Below are 20,183 nucleotides of genomic sequence, written 5' to 3' on the forward strand. Positions count from 1 at the left end.
TGTTCAACCTGCTGCCTGCTGCATTTAGCCCTGAATCAGCACATCCCTTAATGGTTTGCTATTATGGGCTCTGGAATTACATGTCATTGACTTCTGGGTATCTGAGATGTTTAATGTCTATGTAAAGGAATATTTTAAATAAGAACAGAATATAAATTTATTGTACAGTGTGGATTTTCTAATTGTGTGGGAAAAAAAAATCTTTTTTTTTTTTTTTTGGTGCCAGTACCGAACCTTGAACTCAGGGCCTGGACTCTGTCCCTTAGCTTTCTTGGTCAAGGCTAGTACTCTATCTCTTGAGTCATATCTCTACTTCTTACTTTTTGGTAGTTATTGAAGATAACAGCTTAATGAACTTTCCTGTCCAAGCTGGCTTCAAACTTTGATTCTCAGGTGTTGGCCTCGAGTGGCATGAACCATCGGTGCCTTAAAAAAGTATAACTTCTGATAATTTTGAAGCATTATTTTGTGGAGACATTTATATAGTTTTCATTAATATTAACAGAGTTCTTTCTACCTATAATAGGGTTTTTGTGTGTGTGTATGTACTGAACTCGGGACCTGGACTCTGCTCTCAGCTATACATGAGCACCCAGCTATGAAAGGGTAACCATAGTTTTACAAAATCTTGCTAGAAACCCTGCCATCAGTCCTTCTAAAACAGTAGTTTGTGCCAGATGCTGGTGACTCATGCCTGTAATCCTAACTACTCAGGAGGCTGAGATCTGAGGATTGTTGTTCAAAGCCAGTGAGGCCAGAAAGTCTGTAAGACACTTATCTCCAAGTAACCACCCAAAAGAAGAAAGTGTAGCTCTGGGTCAAGTGGTAGCGTACTAGCCTTGGGCATTAAAGCTCAGAGATGGTACCCAGAAGGCTCAGAAGTAGCACCCCCCCCCAAAAAAAGAAAAAAATAAAAACAGTTTGTAAGTATTTGTTATGGTTCCAGAGTCCTAAGTATTTGTACAGAAGAGAAAGTTCAAGAAATTGTGGGCCAGGTGCCAGTAGTGGGCTTGGTGATGTTACGTCTTCCTAACTTCCCTTCAGCTTTTCATAGGTGTTTTTTCTGCTCTTCTCTTTAATATCACTGTTGCTCTGTGCTTTTTTTCCACTTTATTCTGTCCTATACAGTATCTTACATCTTTGCAACTACAGAGAGCCTTTGTATTCCCAAACCTATATCTCTCTTCCAGACTTCTTTTAAGATTCAGATCAACTTTCCTCCCCTTGAGCTCTGGAAGTTCCATATATCTCTATTTTCTTTGCTATAATTATGTAGTATGCTTTATTGAGCTTAGTATTTCTAGTAGCACCTAGCAAAATTCTTTGCACAGTGGATTCACTCAGTTTACCACTTTAATATTCCTAGCTCTTAAAATGCAGCTAATTCAGTCAGAAATGTGCTATGTAAATAGTAAATGTTTCCACTATTTTGTATTGAGTTCTTTTGAGTAAAATGAGCTATAGAAATGATGGTTTGCTCTAAGTCTAAAATAAGATTGTTCATTTGCTTAGCAACGTAAGGTTGTTGGTTGAAGGCTAAATGCTTACTACTGTATAGGGCAGCTAGCAACTAAATCCACCACTGGGTTTATTTACCTCTATAATGTGAATCAATAAGTGCAAAAGGTTTATGCAGTTTTGAAGTTGTATTAAAAGCCATGGTAGGGGCTGGGAAGGTGGCTCAGTGGTAGAGCGCTTGCCTTGCATGCCTGAGGCCCTGGGTTCGATTCCTCAGCACCACATAAGCAAAAAGAAAAAAGCCGGAAGTGGCGCTGTGGCTCAAGTGGTAGAGCGCTAGTCTTGAGCTGAAGAGCTGAGGGACAGCGCCCAGGCCCAGAGTTCAAGCCCCACGACTGGACCAAAACAAAAAAAAAAGCCATGGTATTATGTATTGAAGGCTTGGATGTTTCATCCCATTTCTCTGTCTTTGGATATAGGGGGTACTTAGTATAAGGGTCAGTTAGCAAAGTTAACTCCAGTGTACATTTTTGTTGTTGTTGGTTGTGGGGCTTGAACTCTGGGCCTGGGCACTGTCCCTTAGCTCTTCAGCTTACGGTGAGCACTCTACCATTTGAGCCACAGCACCACTTCCATTTTTCTGATGGTTAATTGGAGATTAGAGTCTCATGGACTTTCCTGTCCAGGCTGGCTTTGAACCATGATCCTCAGATCTCAGCGTCCTGAGTAGTTAGGATTACAGGTGTGAGCCACTGGCACCCCGCTTTTCAGTGTACATTTTGTAAGTATAGCTTTAGGAAGATTGTAGTATTTTAAAGACTTTTAAAGGATTGGCAAACTGCTCACATAGGGAAATAAACTTTGGTTCATGTATTCAGTATTTAAATAAAAATGGGAAAGAGAAAAGAGGTTTTGATGAAAGATGTGATTTCATGTGCTTCTCCGTTTTGGATCTTGTAGGTTGAACAAATTTGATATTGTGATAAGTACAGTTGGGCAGGGTAGCAGAGCCTTGATTATCACTAGAATTTAGGAATTTAGTGTAGTTAGTGAAAACTGAAAATGGCCATCAAAATGTGGTACTGCATGGAGAGATAGCTCTTGAACCTACAAATGAACTAGTTGCTTAGTGGCTATGATATACTACAAGGAGCTGGAATACTTGCAGGGAGAGTCATAATTAGTCTTGAAGTTGACCTCATGTTGAGAGTTTATGATAAAGTGCATCTCTTTCACAACCAATGTGAGTTAAGTATACTGCAGCATTTATTAATCAGTAGGCCAGATTCAGTGAAGTAAAGGAGAACTGAAGTATTATTAAAGTTCACATTTAGGTAAAGTTTGTATTTAGCAGATGAATGTGAGGCATTATCTTTACAGAAAACATTAATGATAAATGTCTTTTTGTTATGTGGTTTGTTATGTATTTGTTATGCAGTTTTGTTCTTGACACCATTGTCCATCTTAAGAAATTTAGCTTTAGACTTCTTCCATAGCAACTCTAATAAATTTTCTCTGATTAGTACAGAAATGAATGGATAAAGCTTGATTTAGATACTCTGTTAGCTTAAAACAGTGATCCTGAGGGCTGGGAAGGTGGCTCAGTGGTAGAGTGCTTATCTTACATGCATGAGGTCCTGGGTTCAATTCCTCAGCATCACATAAGCAGAAAAAGCTAGAAATGGAGCTTTGGCTCAAGGGGTAGAGCATTAGCCTTGAGCTGAAAAGCTGAGGGACAGTGCCCAGGCCAAGAGTTCAGGCCCCACAACGGACAAAAAAAAAAACAACCCAAAAACAAAAAAAACCCAACAGTGATCCTGACCTCTCCAAATGTGAGGGCAACGTAGTGGTAAAATGGGGAAAGTGAAAACATTTTGTGTTCAGGAACAAAGTCTATGACAAATTAGTTGGGTAATAGTGTTGAAAACCTGGCAATTAAATGACAAGAGTATGGGAGATTTCCCCCAAAATCTATTTAGTGTATTTGGACAGAAGGATGTTCCTTGTTAAATTGGCTAATAGAGGACTTGAAAGTTTTGTTTCTTGTAGAAAAATTATTTACCCCAAACTGTACTTCTTCTAACTTCTTTTGCATGCATTGCTACATTTCCTTTTTACATGTGCTCTTATTTATTTTCATGGCAAATGCATTTTTAAACAATCTCTGGGATAGTAATTGCCATTAATCAATTTTGATAACTTTTAATGATATTTTCATTTATTCCCTTTTGCTAGCTGGATTGCCTTTTGCAATTCTTACTTCAAGGCATGCCCCCTTCCAACGAGGAGTATTCTGTAATGATGAGTCCATCAAGTACCCTTACAAAGAAGACACCATACCTTATGCGTTATTAGGTGGAATAATCATTCCATTCAGTATTATCGTTGTAAGTTAAATCACTTTTCCAAGTTTATAACATTTGAGCACTTGGCTTAATTTTGTGTTATATTTAAATGTGTAATATATCACAAACTGTGTACTGTTTAACCTTTAATTGAAGGTTATTTGATTAAGATAATCTTAGTTATTTTAATGAGGCCAAAAGAATGACATTGCATAATTGGAAGAAACCTACTGAATATATGTAGTTTTCATGCTAATCTTTTTTCATGCCATTATGGCAAACCTATTTACTGTTTCAGTAATGTGTGGTTACTGATTTACTTCTAGCATATTTTATATAAAAGATATTAATTCATAATTTATTGTATCTTTGTTTATTACCTATTCTTTAGTCATGGAGTTGCAGAAAAGAGAAATTGCTAGCTCATATTAAAATTTTGTTCAACCCATGTTTACCTTAAAAAAAGTTTCAATATTGCCATAAATGGGAGAGAAAGGAGTGAACATGAAAGGACTTTTACTGTTATTCTTTGAACCATTATAGCTATTGTTTTCTTGCATTTTAGGTGGAAATGTTCAGATAACATGGCTCTAGGTAGAAGATGTCTGTAATTAGATGAGATATGGTGGGGTTTTTTTTTTTGTTGTTGTTGTCAGTTGTGGGGCTCCAACTCTGGCCTTGGGCGCTGTCCTTGCGCTCTTCAGCTCAATAGAGCTCTCTACTGCTTGAGCCACAGTGCCACTTCCTATTAGATGAGATACGTTTAAAATCTCTGTACCCACAAATTCTATTATTTAGTTTTGTGATCCATAACTTGTAACTGTAGAAATAAAATTTATATTTAAAGCAGAAAATAAGCCAGGCATTGGTGGCTCATGCTTGTAATCCAGGCTACTCAGGAGGCTGAGATCTGAGGACTGCTGTTTAAAGCCAGTCTGGAGACTTTTATCTCCAATAAGCTACTCAGAAAAAGCTAGAAGTAGTGCTGGGGCTCAAGTGTTAGAGTGCTTGTCTTGAATAAAAGAAGCTCAGGGACAGCACCCAAGGCCCTGAATTTAAGCCCCAGGACTGGCCCCTTTCACTCTCCCCCGAAAAAAATAAAAGCAGAAAATATGGTCCTATCCAAAAGAAAGGATAGGAAGATGATGATAGATAGATAGATAGATAGATAGATAGATAGATAGATAGATATCTTTTTTAATTTACTTTTTAACAACTTGTTAATTGCCTTAAAAATGATCACAGCATCTTCTTATTAGCAATGAAAATTAATCAGCTCATACATTGTGACTTGAAAGTTCATTTAACTACTAAAAGACAATGTCTAGTATATAAATGTTTGTTTCACAAGACTGTGAGTCTCTTGAAGGCCAAGATGATTACTTGTTTGCCCTGGTTGTCCTCTCAGCTTATCCTTGAGCTTGTCATGGCTTAGCACCTTACCTGAAACTACTAATTATGCAGCAATCTTGTTAACTAGTCTTACAGTAAGAAACCATCCTATCTTTATACTCACTGAGTGTTTACTAGCTAGCAAGCCCAGCCTGTGATTGTTCAGCTAAAGAGGGAGGAGGAACCGGCATCCCACTTCAGTCCTGGGAATTGATCTCAGTACCTTATGACCTTGCACTGAGTTACTAGGGTTTCAACTCAGGCCTTCAGACCTTCAAGTCAGATGACCTACTATCTGAGCCACACTCCTAGCATGGCTTTTCTTTTTGTCTTTTTCAAAATATAAATATTTAAATAAAGTTTTTAAAATACAAAAATAAATATTTAAATACAAGTTTTTAGACACAGGCCTTATAGTAGCAAATATGAATTATTTGCAGCTGATACCTAATATCAGACAAAATTCATGTGTTCTGTTAGTTCTAGAAATACCTTTCTGTTCAACATTCCTGTAAGTAAGAAGGATGTTGTATAAATAAAACTTCAGAATCTGCTGCAAAGTCGAAGGCTGCAAGAGAACATGCTCTTTGCTGGCCACTGTATGGATATACACAGCCTGTGCCACATGCATGGAGCCCAATGAAACAGCCCTAGCTTATGAACTTAGAACTCATTTTTTCAAAACAACTTCTAAGGGAATTATCTTTACATTTAATAAAAGGACAAATAAGTTAATATAAGCATAACATTCTTAAAAGAACAGGTAATTGTGCTGGGCACTGGTGGCTCACACCTGTCATTCTAGCTGTTCAGGAGACTGAGAAGAGAGAGATGTGGCTCAAGTGATAGAATGCCAGCCTTGAGCAAAACAGCTAAGTGAGAGAATGCAAAGGCCTGAGTTCAAGCACCAGTACCAGCACACACAGAAACAACAGATATTTATTTAAAAGTGCTATAACAGTACTATTTCAGTATCAACAATGTCAGCAAGGACAAAGTATGCTTAGGGTAGTGGTTTCATGTACTAACTTAAAATAATTCTGCTTTATTCATTAACGCAACTTCTTTGAGGCAATATTTAGATTTGTATGTATTTCCTTTTGGTCATTAGAAAGTAAATCAAGAACAGTTACAGACTCAACAGCCGACTTTCATGGAGACTTATGTGCATAGTTACATGATTTTCCCCCTTTCACTCTTATCATTATAAAAATAGACCAAGACTAGGAGGAAATGCTTATTGAAGTCAAATACTACTGAGAAGCTAACGGGAATAAATAAAAATCCATTCAGTTTGATGCTTCAGTTTTGGCTTTTGAGAAAGGCTCAGTAAAACAAAAGAACTGAGGCATAGCTATTTGGAAGGGAGTGGATGATGTAGAAATATTCCAGGGACTTTGGACTATTGTTTTGGGAAGTTGATTCTTTCCTGAAAGACATAAAACTGTAGGGAGAATATAACAATATAAAACTGCCCAGTGGAAATATAAAGGAGATCGTGAGAGGATAGTATGAGGCATAAACTTAAAAGGATTGAATCATAATAATTTAAACAATTACTAACTTTGATCTTCATAAGTATTCTGCTCTCCTAAACATTACCTTTTGTTCTTTAAAATTTTATTGTATCCTTAGAGTCTTAAGTAAATAAGACATGAAGAGACTTCTCAGTTACAGGATTAATTAGGGTACAGTTGGCTTAAGTGTACACTTCACCAAAGGTCAAAAACTGAAATAAATGGATTAAGTGCAGGATAGGATAAAAAAAAATGGAAAAGAAAGAGAGAGAGGGAGACTTGGCTGTGCTATGGAGACCAGATGGGCAGTCACAACTCTACATTTAAATCATATGATTTGATTTGGAACTTCTTTTCTGTTTATCTCAGGAAAGAGGGACACTTGATAAAAAATGATGTAAGCTAACCCAGCACTTGCAGCCTAAACTGTCCCCTACCATCTCAGCATTAATGTTCAGTTTCAGTCTATGCTGCTATTGTAGATCAGCTTGTAATCTGTACTCAGCACTCTGAATGTTTCTAGCAAAGCAATTTTCTTTCATTGTTGGCAAGAACAGGATTTGGGTGGTCCTAAGTAATGATGAATCTGACTAGGAAGACTCACAAGGCTCAGAAGCTGTTTCTGGAAAACAGTTGAGTAGTTAAGTATAGCTGAGTCAGTAGCTCAGACTTGTAATTGTAGTTACTTATGAGACCTGTGGGATGAAGGTTTGAAGCTGGCCTGGGCAGTAAAGTCTTAGATACTCCATCTCCAGTTAACCAGCAAAATGCCAGACTGTAGGTGTGACTTAAGTGGCAAGAGTATTAGCTGTGCAAGAAAGCCAAAGAAGAGCATCAGGCCTGAGTTCAAGCCACTGTTTGCAGCAAAAAGAAAGGAAATAATTTGACAGCTATGATATGGAAGTTTCCACAACTAAAATTTGGTTGTTTAATATACATGTTATATTTTTAACTATCAAAGATCAATTCTATAATGAACTGTTAGCAAACTTCATTCTGGCTTCTGATCAGTAGCTCAAGGAGGCAATGTATACTCTCATACCCTAAGCAACATTGTGAAAGTTTTCCTTTCTTGTTACCTGTTCTCTGAAAAGTTTTGATAAATTCATTCCCATGAGGACTATATTTCCATAGGTGTTCATATGTTTAAAAGTCTCTGTCTGTCTGTCTGTCTCTGTCTCTCTCTCTCTGTTTCTCTCAGGTGTTTGTCTCTCTCTCTCTCTCCCCCAAGAGGCAGTACCTTCAATTAAAATTTATTGGCCCACCTACTCAGTTTAGGTCCCTTAATTAGGACTTGCGATTTATTTGGCATTTAAGAAATCCCTTGTATTTGTGGAGTTTATAGTCTAGCTGTCAAGATTAAAACACACTAATTATGGAATTCTAGGAGTACTGAACCAGATGAAGATTTTTTTGGGGGGTCGGTTGTGGGGCTTGAACTCTGGGCCTGAACGCTGTCCCTCAGCTCTTCATCTCAAGGCTAGGGTTCTACCGCTTGAACCACAGCACCACTTCCAGTTTTCTGAGTGGTTTATTGGACAGAAGAGTCTCATGGACTTTCCTGCCTGGGCTGGCTTTGAACCATGATCCTAAGATCTCAGCCTTCTGATTACAGCTAGGATTACAGGCGTGAGACAAGGGCACCTGGCAGATGAAGAATTTTTAGTATCAGGTTCTTGAAGTCCTTTCTAAGATGCAGCCATTTCTTTTAATTATAGCAAAACCTATTCTGAAGACAGTTAATCCTCACATTGAAAATGCTTAGGAAAAAAATAGCTTATATAATTTAGCTCTAGCAGCAAAACTAGTATGTATCTCAAGTGACACTGTTAGAGTCTCCCCCTTTGCCTCCACATAAATTAGCAAGCTGTTTCCTAAACGTGTGTTTCAGTTTCAAATGAATATTGTTTTATTTAATCAGCAGATGTCACTATTTATAATGTTGCCATTTAATATTTTTATAATCTCTCCAGGTAATGGTTTACGAACTTGTAAAGTTCTTAGACACCTTTTTAATGCTTTTAAATTTGTTACACTTTTGTGTTCATTCACACATACTAGGGACGATTAGCACCATATAGTTCACAACATTGTTAACAAGAAACTCTAGCCCTGATTTTAGAAAAGTTAGTGGGAAAAAAATACAGCAAGGGAAGCATCAATGAAAATGTTGCCTTGGGGAAAGAAGAGCACCAAGTGTTGTTTAGTATTGTAGCAAAACTCCATAAGGCCCTGAGCTTAAAGAATTCCTTGAAGGCACGATTTAGAGACCTGATTCTAGACCTCTGGACATCTGGACTTCTGGCTTCAGTCTTAGAGCGCTACTGATTTTCTTTGGATTTTGTTTTTGTTTTTATTCTTGTTTGCTCCCTATAACTTTTTTAACGAATGTCTTTGATCCAGAGGAATGTTTGACAAAAGTAAAGATTGTCAGACAAAAATGTTTATTGTGAGGCAGATTGTCACTGGGAAATTTGTTCTTTGAATAGGTTAATTTTTTGTCTTCTGGGATATATCACTGTCTTGAAATGCAAGAAGAAGAATAGGCTTTAGTGTTTCAGGTACACTATGAAATGGTTTTGACTTAATCTTGGCTTTGCAAGTAGTATCCACAATTGATCAGGCACTTTGTCTTGTTTTGTTTAGAATTAGATAGCTTAAGCTGGCTATTTTTGTAAAGACAAAAGCAACCAAACCCAAAAAAGTAAATAAAAGGTTTGGGGGTGCGGAAAGAGCTTGGCTGTTTTGTTTTGGGGGTTTGTTGTTGTTTTAAAGAACTTAATGTAATTTATCATTTTCTAGTTTTTGTTTTAAGTGCTTGTTTGATATTTTAACATTGTTTTTCTGTTTCTTTTTCAGATGGTTATTGGAGAAATTCTGTCTGTTTACTTTAACCTCTTGCACTCAAATTCCTTTATCAGGAATAACTACGTAGCCACTATTTACAAAGCCATTGGAACCTTTTTGTTTGGTGCAGCTGCTAGTCAGTCCCTGACTGACATTGCCAAGTATTCAATAGGCAGACTTCGACCTCACTTCTTGGATGTTTGTGACCCAGATTGGTCAAAAATCAACTGTAGTGATGGTTACATTGAGAACTACATATGTCGGGGAAATGCACAAAAAGTAAAGGAAGGCAGGTGAGTGTTGAACCTTTGATGCTTGTTTATCTTGACTATTCTTACAAGGTTTCAGAGACTAGGAAACAAGTCACCAGCTTGAAGGGAGATACTGGTATAATCACTAGGAGTGAATTAAATTCATGTTCTTTTTCCTCATTCTGTTTTAACCATGGCTTTTTATCCATTTAGAAACATTTTGTTGAAACTCTTTTCATTGCCTCTGTATAAAAATGTAAAAGGGAACCTGTGGATCCTTTCTGGCGATGTCAGTAAACTTTTTCTTACAATGCCAGATCATAAATGTGTGAGGCTTTGTAGGCCATATGGCTCCTTTCACAGTTATTGAACTCTGCCTTGACAGAAGAAAAACAACCATAGGCAATACTTCAGATGAATGGGTGTGGTTATGTTCCAGTAACACTTTGTTTATACTAACAGCAGCGGCCCCAAGGGTTATAGGTTGCTGAACCCTGGATCTAATCCAAGCATTTTGAAAGCTCTGCTAGATCTTGTAGTTCCCCCACTTTCTTCCCTCCCCTCTCCTACTCTCTCCTGTTCTTCATTCAAAAGGTCTCACTACATAGCCAGCCCAGGCTTGTTTTAGACTTTTAAACCTCTTTTTTTTTGGTTTCCTGAGTTTTGCGATTATGGGAATGTACCAGGCTGCAGGGCTTTTATAATTATTCTCAAGAGTATCAATATTTTTGTAAGGTGACTTGGTTCAGTCCTCAGGTTGTCACCTCCCTCTCATTTTTTACATTTGATTTTTAAAATTTTTATTTGTGGTGTTGAGGACTGAGCCTATGGCCTCTCCATACATGTTAGGCAAGCACTACACCACCAAACAACATCCCAAGCCAAGGTTGCCTTCTTTTCTTTTTTTTTTTTTGGGGGGGGCGGGGTGGGTCGGGTCGTGGGGCCTGAACTCTGGGCCTGGGCGCTGTCCCGCAGTTCTTCAGCTCAAGGCTAGCACTCTACCACTTGAGCCACAGCACCACTTCCAGCTTTTTTCTTTTTGCTTACGTGGTGCTGAGAAATCAAACCCAGGGCCTCATGCATGCAAGGCAAGCGCTCTACCACTGAGCCACCTTCCCAGCCCGTAAGGTTGCCTTCTTATATACCATTTTTTGTTGAATGAAGTAGAATGTTTAGAATCCAGAAAGCCTACCTCCTTTAATGTGCAGATAAGGAAAAAAACCTGAAGACCCAATAATATTAAGCAAGACCACTAATTAGTAGCAAAGCAAATTCCTTACCTCAAATATCATAATTGTCAGACTTATCTTTTCTGTATAATTACCTTCTTATATTCTAAGATAGGTATTCATTTCTAACAAATACATACTCTAGGTAAAAATACCTTTAATTACTTTTATATATGGTTTCCAAATACCTCTTTGGCCTTTTGAGACTCTTGTAAGCAAATAGATCTTTGTAAGGTATAGTAAATAGGTAGGTTTCATTAGGTAGTTAATGAAGAGAACACCACGCACTATTCAGGCAAAAGAAGTTTATTTACCGAACTGCTGCCCCCGACATGCATGGTAGAGAGGCATGGCTGAAAAAAGAAGGAGTGACCCCCACCCTGGACCAGGACTTATCTAGGCCAGGGACAGGAAGAGGTGTGGCCCGGTGGGGGAGAGGTGTGGCCACATAGGATCTGGATGTGACCTCAGAGTCTGGGACCCTCCTAAGGGTCAGATGGGAGGCATGACCAGAGGTGGCCTAGGATGTGACCTAGCAGGAGGGGAAGTTGACTGCTTCCAGGTCTGCCAATTATCTAGGTAACAGATACTGGACGGAAACTTAGACAAGAGGGAGGGAGGTATCCCCGTACAGACCTTACAATCTTTTAGTAGCCCTCATTTTGCATTTAGTATGGATAGAAAAACAATTTTTTTTGGGGGGGGGGTGGCTTGAACTCTGGGCCTGGGCGCTGTCCCTCAGCTTTTCAGCCCAAGACTAGCACTCTACCTCTTGAGCCATAGTGCCACTTCCCATTTTTCTGGTGGGGTATTGGAAATAAGAGTCTCATGGACTTTCCTGCCCGGGCTGGCTTTGAACCACAATTCTCAGATCTCAGCCTCCTGAGTAGCTAGGATTACATGTGTGAGCCACCAACACCCGGCTAGAAAAACAATTTAACTAGTGTATATATTAGACTTTTTGCTAGGGATTCAGCAGTGGACATGACATCTTTGGTTCCCATCTTCATGGAGTTTAGTCTAGCAAGGAATACTTACATTAAACAAATGGTGAGAATGGAAGAGAACCTTCCTGGAAAGAAGCCAAAGGGTAGATCAGGTTCTTGAGTGACAAGCTGTGTAGTGATGAGGAGGAATGATATGGCTGTTGTCTAATGAAGAGGGAAAAGTGACCAGAGGTAGGCAGTCAAGAAATAGTATGTGTTAGAAAACAGTACTGTTAATTTTGGCTCAGGTGAGCAAATGTTTTTATAAGAGGAGTAGAGAAAGAATAGTCCAGAAATGTCTTTGTGGAGTGATAAAGGCCCCATCACGCCACAAGAAAGCTGAAGATCTCCTTTTCTGCCTTCATAGGATTATAGAGCCAAGCAGTATCCTAAGGAAAGGCTCATTAGTTGGCTAACTAGGAGATGTACTGAATCTTCAGGGAAGAGTTTGAAGATAAAGGACAAAAAAGAGATTTTAACAGTGGAACTAGAGTTCCATAGTGTACAGTGGAGGAATTAGAATGGAGGGAGTGAACAAAAAGCTTGGTTGGGAAGAGAAAGCTTATTAGAAGTGAGACTGAAATTTAGGACTTTTTAAAATATAGAGTAAGAACCCAAATCTAACATAAAATTATCACAACTATTCATCTGAAGCTTAGCTCTACAGTTTAAAAAAAATACCAAGACTATACTTTCAGGGATCATTTCTATGGTTATTTCTATTGTTACTAGAGAACAATCACAGATCATGTAGAGTACTGAAATCAAAACAACTCTGAGACTACATCTAGTCCCTGTTAGATTGGCCAACATTTTGAGCTTGAACCACAACAAATGCTGGCAGGAATGTGGGGACAAAGGAACCCTACTGCACTGCTGGTAGGAATGTAAACTAGTACCACCACTCTGGAAAATATTCTGGAGGTTCTTCAGAATACTAAACATAGACCTTTCCTACAATCTAGCCATACCACTCCTAGGCATCTACCCTAAGCATTATGAACCAGGATATGATAAGGATACCTGCAAATCATTATTCATTGCCACACTATCCACAATAGCCAAGATATGGAAACAGCCCAGATGGCCCACAATAGACAAGTGGATCCAAAATGGGATACCTATATACAATAGAATTTTACACAGCCATTAGAAAGAATAAAATAATCTCATTTGTAGGGAAATGGATGGAACTAAAACAATTATGTTAAGTGAGGTAAGCCAAGATCAGAGAGACAAATGGCACACGTTCTCTCTGATATACTGAAGTTCGATCTAAAATGCACTGGGATATGACAAATTACACAGGATTCTAGATATTCACATACAATGGAACCAAAGAGGATAGTCTTAGGAGAGAATCACAAAGGTGCAATGCCTATGCACCACTTCACATTTTTATATATATATATATATATATATATATATATATATATATAAACCAGCTCCTAAGATACAGAAACAAAAGACTTTTAAAAATGTTTTTTTTTCTTTTTCTGATGAGTCTCTATTCTTTACCTTATATGTGGTGTATTCACATGTGTATCTTTGGGAGGGTGGGAGGGAGGGTACAGAACTTGAGGAAAAAGGGTGAAAAAAAGTGCAGCAGTAGACCTCACTGGACATTGATGAAAATGAACTGTACAACCCATGGGTGGAGATGGGAGGGAGGGAATGGGAGAGAAGGAGGGAACAGATGACACTGTATAAGGAAATGTACTCATTACCTGACTCATGGAAATATAACCACTCTGTACATCACCTATATTAACAATAAAATAAAACCATAAAAGTTGGGTGTAGTGGCTCATGTTTGTAAATTGTAGCTACTCAAGAGGAAAAATCAAGAAGATTGAGTCTAAGCCAGTTTAGGAAAAAAATCAATGAGACCATATCTCAAAAACAAACCAAGTAGTTGAGCGCTGGTGGCTCATGCCTGTAATCCTAGGTACTCAGGAGGCTGAGATCCGAGGATTGCATTCACAGCCAGCCTGGGCAAGAAAGTCCATGAGACTCTTATCTTCAATAAAACACCAGAAAACCAGAAATGGCACTGTGGCTCAAGTGGTAACGTGTTCACCTTGAGCTGAAAAGCTGAGGGACAGCGCCTAGGCGCAGAGTTCAAGCCCCGTGACCAAATAAAACAACAACCACCACCAAAAAAACAAAAAACAAAACAAAACAAAAAAAACAAGTGTGGTGGTATACTCCAAGTTCTCAAGAGGTGGAGATGGAAGGATTGAGGATTAAGATCAATTCAGGCAAAGTTAGTGTAAGGCCCTAACTGAAAAAGAAACAAAGCAAAAGGATTGGGGGCATGCTCACGTGGGGAAAGTACCAAGTTGAATCAATCCCCAGTCCAATGAACAACACAACAAACATACAAAGCCAGGTGTGATGGCTCATGCCAACAATCCCATACTTGGGAAGGCTTGAGGCAGGAGGATTGTGAGGCCAAACCTGGGCTGTAGAACAGTGAAACCCTAACACAGGGAAACAACAATTAATACACACACATAGACATACACATGTACACATGCACTAATGAAAATTCCCTTTATGGATTTAAATCACAAAGGAAAATAAAATTGGGTATAGATACTCTTTGGCTTATAATGGGATAATCCTGATAAACCCATCATAAATTGGGAATATTATAAGTAAAAAAATATAATAGACCTACCAAACATCCCTCTTGATTATATGGCTGACTAGGAACTATGGCTTACTGCCCAGAACTGCAGGATGTTGCATCATTATATCATATATTGAAAAGATCAAAATTCCAAGTACAGTTTCTGTTTAATGCTTAATGAGTATTACTTTCATGCCATGATAAAGTTGAAAATTTGTATGTTAAACTATTATAATAATGAGATCTGGAGAATTTAGGTGATCTGCTTTTTTAAAAAATTCCTTCCTCCCTCCCTCCCTCTCTCCCTTTCTCCCTTCTTTTCTCCCCTTTTTCAGTACTAGAGTTTGAACTCAGGATCCACACACTTGTTAGGGAAGTACTCTACTGCTTAGCCATTCTTCCAGCTGATTATCTATTAAATAGCTTTATTGACATATAATTCATATACCCTAAAATGTAGAGTGAATACCTTTCTATGAATGGTATTCACCAAGACATCTATTCTTTCTGTCCTTTCAGTGTTTTTAGAATGTTGCGTAAGAGGAAGCATATGGTGAGAACTTTGTTGTGTTTGCATTCTTTCATTTAATGTTTCTGTTTAGTGTTTCATCCATGTTTATTTTTCATCCATTCCTCTTCTTCTCATCCTGTTTCCCTATCCCTCTCTCTTTCTGTCCCTCCCTTTCTCCCTCATTGAGACAAGATATCAATATATAGCTCACTTTGGCTTTGAATTGTCTGTATAGCTTAGGCTAGTCTTAAATTTATGGTCCTCCTATCTCTATCTCTTTTTTTGGGGGGCGGGGGGGTCCGGTCATGGAGCCTGAACTCTGGGCCTGGGCGCTGTCCCTCAGCTCTTCAGCTCAAGGCTAGCGCTCTACCACTTGAGCCACAGTGCCCCTTCTGGCTTTTTTCTTTTTGCTTATGTGGTGCTGAGGAATCGAACCCAGGGCCTCATACATGCAAGGCAAGCGCTCTACCACTGAGCCAGCCCCTATCTATCTCTATCTCTTGAATGATGCTTGTCTACCTTTCTGAGAAGCCATCCAACTTGCATAGTGATTGTACTACCTTCAGTCTTTCCAAGAACGTTTGAGAGTTTCACTTGCGTTCCTTGCATCATTTGGTATTAGTCAGTTTTATTTTACTCTACAGAGCATTGTTTTGGAGTCTCAGTATGATTTTAATTTATATTTATTATGTTTTGAGCATTTTTTCTTGTGCTTTTTGGTCTATTCAACCGTCATCATCTGTGAAATGGCTGTTCAACTCTTTAGCCCATTAAAAAAAATGGGTTGTCTTGTTTTACTAAATTTTAAGAGTTTTATCTATATCCGGGATAATTTTCCTTTGTTGAATGTGTTTTGAATGATTTTCTCAACAAGCTATTCTTGCTTCTCATTTTCTTATTGTTCATTGAAGTTTACAACAGTATAATGTTGATGAAACTTATCTTTTTATGATTTGTATTTTTAGTGTTTCAAGAAATCTTTACTTGCCTGAAGATTGAAAATATTTTTCCATATGCTTTTTCTGATTCATTTGATTTTCAGTTATCAATATTTTTTTCTCCACTGGCTATCCAGTTGTTAGGTTTATTGATGAAACTACATCCTTTTTACATTGAATTATCTTGGTACTTTTATTGAAAATGTATCTGTAAGCTCAATCTATTTACATGATACTTCTCTCTTTCTGCTAGTCTTTCTGTAGGTCTTAAACAAAGTACTATAAATCCCTTTACTTTGTTCTTCATTTAAATTTGCTTTGTCTATTGGCATTAGGTGCTTGGACCAAACATCATGGTGGCAAGGATGTATCATACAGGAACTTCATTATCTCATAGTGGACAGGAAACAGAGAGAATGCAACTGGGGGCCATGTATAATCTTTAAAGCCATATACTCTGTAACCTACTTTCTCTGGGTAGGCACTACCACCTATAGGTGGTAGTGGAACCTGTAGGTTCCACAACCTCTCAAAATAGTGCCACTAGCATGAACTGGAGCCTAGTGTTCAACAACCTGAGCCTGAGGGGATAGTTCATAGTCAAACCATTACATACACATTTTTTTAAATACCATACTATGTTTTTAATGTTTCTTGATTATATTATAAAAAGAGATTGTGTGTGTGTGCTTTTAAGTTCCAGTTGTTTTAGATTGTGAAGAAATATAGTTGAGTTTTATTTTGACCTCATGCCTGCAATGTTGGTAATTTAACAAAATTATTATCTCAAGTATAACTTGGTGCCTTAGGTTTTCTTCTCCCATTTACATTGTTTGAGAATAAAGAGAATTATAATCCTTCTTTTTCTTTCATTGTTGCTTTTTATTTCTTTTTCTTGTTGTACACTGGCTAAGACTTGTAGTACACAAAGTTGACATGATTACAGCAGATACATATTTGAAAAGAATATGTATTCTATCCACATAATAAACTCAGAAAAATAGTGTTGTCATCTTGAAGTTTAGACAAATTAACAAGAAAGTGGAGGAATGGATCTAATGATGTATATAAATCTTTGGTGAAGAACTTTAAGCAAAGTTTCAGAGTAGTACAGGATGAAGGATTTGGAATTCAAGTTATTGTCAGTGTTATATGTTTCAGCATTAAGTATTCTACCTTAGGTCTTCCAGCAACAAATTCTCAGCTTTTGTTTGCCTGGAAATGTCTTTTATTTTTTACTTCATTTTCCAACAACAATTTTAGTGGATATAACTTTTTGTAGTATTTTTTTTCTCTACAGTGAATGTGTTATTGCACAGTACTCTGATCTCCATTGTTTCTGAAGAAAGATGAACTATTAATCATGTTACATCTTCCTATGTGTGGTGCATTTTGTTTTTTCTCTAAATCTGTTTTGTTTTGCTGTAACAGAATATCATAGAGCAACTTAAACAGAGGATTTTTTTAAACTCATAGTTTTGGAGGCTGGGAAGTTCAAGGGTGAGGGACTGACATTTGGTAAGGGCCTTCTTTCTGTGTCATTAGCATTGGGGAAAATATTACATGGCATTTGTGTGGTAGGGGATGGAATATGAAGGAGGGATTAGGAAGAGAGGAAAGGCAAGAGAGGAGAGAAAATGAATGAATGAATGAATGAATGAAAGAAGGGAGTAGAGCTCAACTTATCCTTAGTGATGCATAATGTCATCAAAGTTCATTCATGAGGGCAGAGTCCTCATCACCTAATCGCCTCTTAAAGGTTCCACCTCTCAACACTGTTGTTGCCTTGGAGGTTAAGTTCTAACATGTGAACTTTGAAAGACACAAACCATAGCAGAGTGGACTGCTTCAGTTACCTAGTAGACGTATATTTTACTTTTTAAGAAACTGAAAAGCCATTTTTTTCTGAAGTGCTTATGCCAGTCTGCATTCCCACCAGCAGAGTGGGAGAGTGTGTGAGTTGTTCTATTGTTTACATTGTTGCCAGTGAGTGGGGTGATTGTGTCTGTGTGCTTCCACCTGGCCTTCCCAGTGTGCACAACAGTACTGAAGTCTGAACTTAGGGCTTGGGCGCTGTCCTTTAGCTGTATTTAGCCTTTTCACTCAAGGCTGGTGCTCTACTGCCTGAAGCCACACTCCACTTCTAGCTTTTTACTGGTTAATTGGAGATCATAGTGTCATGGACCTACCTAGGAAGGCTTTGAACCATAATCTTCAGATCTCAGCCTCCTAAATAGCTAGGATTATAAAGGTGAGCTACCAGTGTCCAGCTTCATGGCTGAATTTTTTAATTGTACCATTTTAATCTTTGATATTATATTTAATTTGCATTTCTCTAATAACTGTGGTATTGATCTTTTCTATATACTTATTTACCATTATTATATCTTCATTTTTATGAAATATTTCATCCATTTAAAATTATTTTCTTCTGATTGAACAGCTAGTCCTTTGTATCAGTTGTATGTTTTATTGAATTTTTTTTCCCCAATCTGTGGTTTAGCTTTTAATTTTCTTGAGGCAAAATAGTGCCTTTTTTTTTTTTTTTTTAAATAGTGCCTTTTGAGGAACAGATGTTTTAGCCTTTGATTAAATTTGTTTGATCTTTACATTTTTACTTTGTGCTTTTTATTCCTATTTAAGAATTTTATTGAGGAGGATGACATTGATAAAGATGCATTCTATTCATAAACTGATTTGTTACACAGCACCTCCTTTGTACAACTACAGATAATAAAAAATAAGAATTTTTTTTCCTAACCTAAAGTCATAAAGACATGAAGAATTTCTCCTATTTTTCCATAAGTTTTATACTTTTAAGAATTGTTCAGAGGTTTGTACTGATGCGGGGATTTTTGCTTCATAGATCTGTAAATGAAAAGAATAGGAAGGAAAAAGGACCAGAAAGTGTCTCTGTGTCCCTTAGTCAGAGGCAATCTTAGTGTGATCCTGTTTGGGCCATAAATGTCACATTGTTTCTTAATCTGTTATTACCTGTAAAATAACTTGATAAGTGAGGTACATTGTAAGCATGTTTTAATTTATGAATACAATAAAAAAAACTTCCCAATTATTTGTTCTTGATGAAAATTTCAGTTGCACATCTTTAAAACCTTCATTTATTGGTGTCTTTTTAAAGGTTAAAACTATTTAATTTACTAAGAACCAAAGAAGTGTACTTATTTTCAGTGAGCATAGACTAATGTGGGAGTTTAGCATCTCCTTACTATCTGGTGTAAATATACAGAACATTTGTCTCCCTCCCTTCTCCCTCCCTCCCTCTTTTTCTCTTCTTTTTTGTTTTTGTTTTTATTTTCCCTTTCCCATTTCCCCCTTTTCCCTTTACTTTTGATTGAACTTGAGCTCAAGCCCTTTACCACTTGAGCTATATTCCCAGACTACTTTTAGCATTCTTGTAACATAGTCATGGATAGTAGTATGTTCCACTCTTACTGAAGAAGCATCTTGAGGAAGATGAAGATCAGCATCATAATTTTCATCCCGGAAACTGTAACAATGGAAGTGGGGTCTCAGCTTCAGGACTTTTCTACCAAATGCTGTGGTTATGTCTTCAAAAATCTCTCTCCTGGACTAACCTCCATAAAACAGGAAAACTTACCTTTTACTCTCAGCCAAGGCATTTAAGAAAGTCATTGTTGTGATTAAGGTTGCCTTGTTGAAATTAAAGGAAGAAATTTTAGACAAATGTGATTTCCATCAGTGTTTCCAGAATGACTCAGATGTTGTCAATTGTAGAGATATATAATATTGGTCCATAATTGTGGTTTTGCTTGCTGTTCTATTGTGGAATATAGTGTGGCTGGACACAAACTTTCCTACTACTTTTCTCTTGAAATTTAAAATTCAGGAAGCCCAAAAACGTAAAAACATTTCAGTCTAAACATCATGTATAGCTTAGTACTATGGTATACTCTCCTCTTTTGATTTATTTGCCTCCGTAGCCTGCTACCAAATACTTTTTTAATTATAAAATTACAATGCTTGGCCTGGGAGGGAAGGAACTTAAGCACCCGAAATGAGTCATTTTTGTTAACTGTATAAATGAGTCAGAGA

At 37.6% G+C, this 20,183-nt stretch overlaps 1 protein-coding gene across 4 annotated transcripts in view; it reads left to right on the top strand.

The window, feature by feature from the left end:
• Positions 1-20,183, top strand: part of Plpp1 (phospholipid phosphatase 1) — an 83,206-nt gene that overhangs the window by 47,500 nt on the left and 15,523 nt on the right. For 2 of the 4 annotated variants that reach the window (XM_042690754.1, XM_042690756.1), the window contains exons 2-3: positions 3,694-3,845; positions 9,572-9,852. In XM_042690754.1, the coding sequence (XP_042546688.1) occupies positions 3,694-3,845; positions 9,572-9,852 (433 nt within the window). The remainder of the gene's footprint in view (positions 1-3,693; positions 3,846-9,571; positions 9,853-20,183) is intronic. The other 2 variants (XM_042690753.1, XM_042690755.1) reach the window with 1 other exon arrangement.

The sequence above is a fragment of the Dipodomys spectabilis genome, unplaced genomic scaffold (assembly GCF_019054845.1).
Source record: "Dipodomys spectabilis isolate Male_0828 unplaced genomic scaffold, ASM1905484v1 ptg000140l, whole genome shotgun sequence".
NCBI lineage: Eukaryota > Metazoa > Chordata > Mammalia > Rodentia > Heteromyidae > Dipodomys > Dipodomys spectabilis.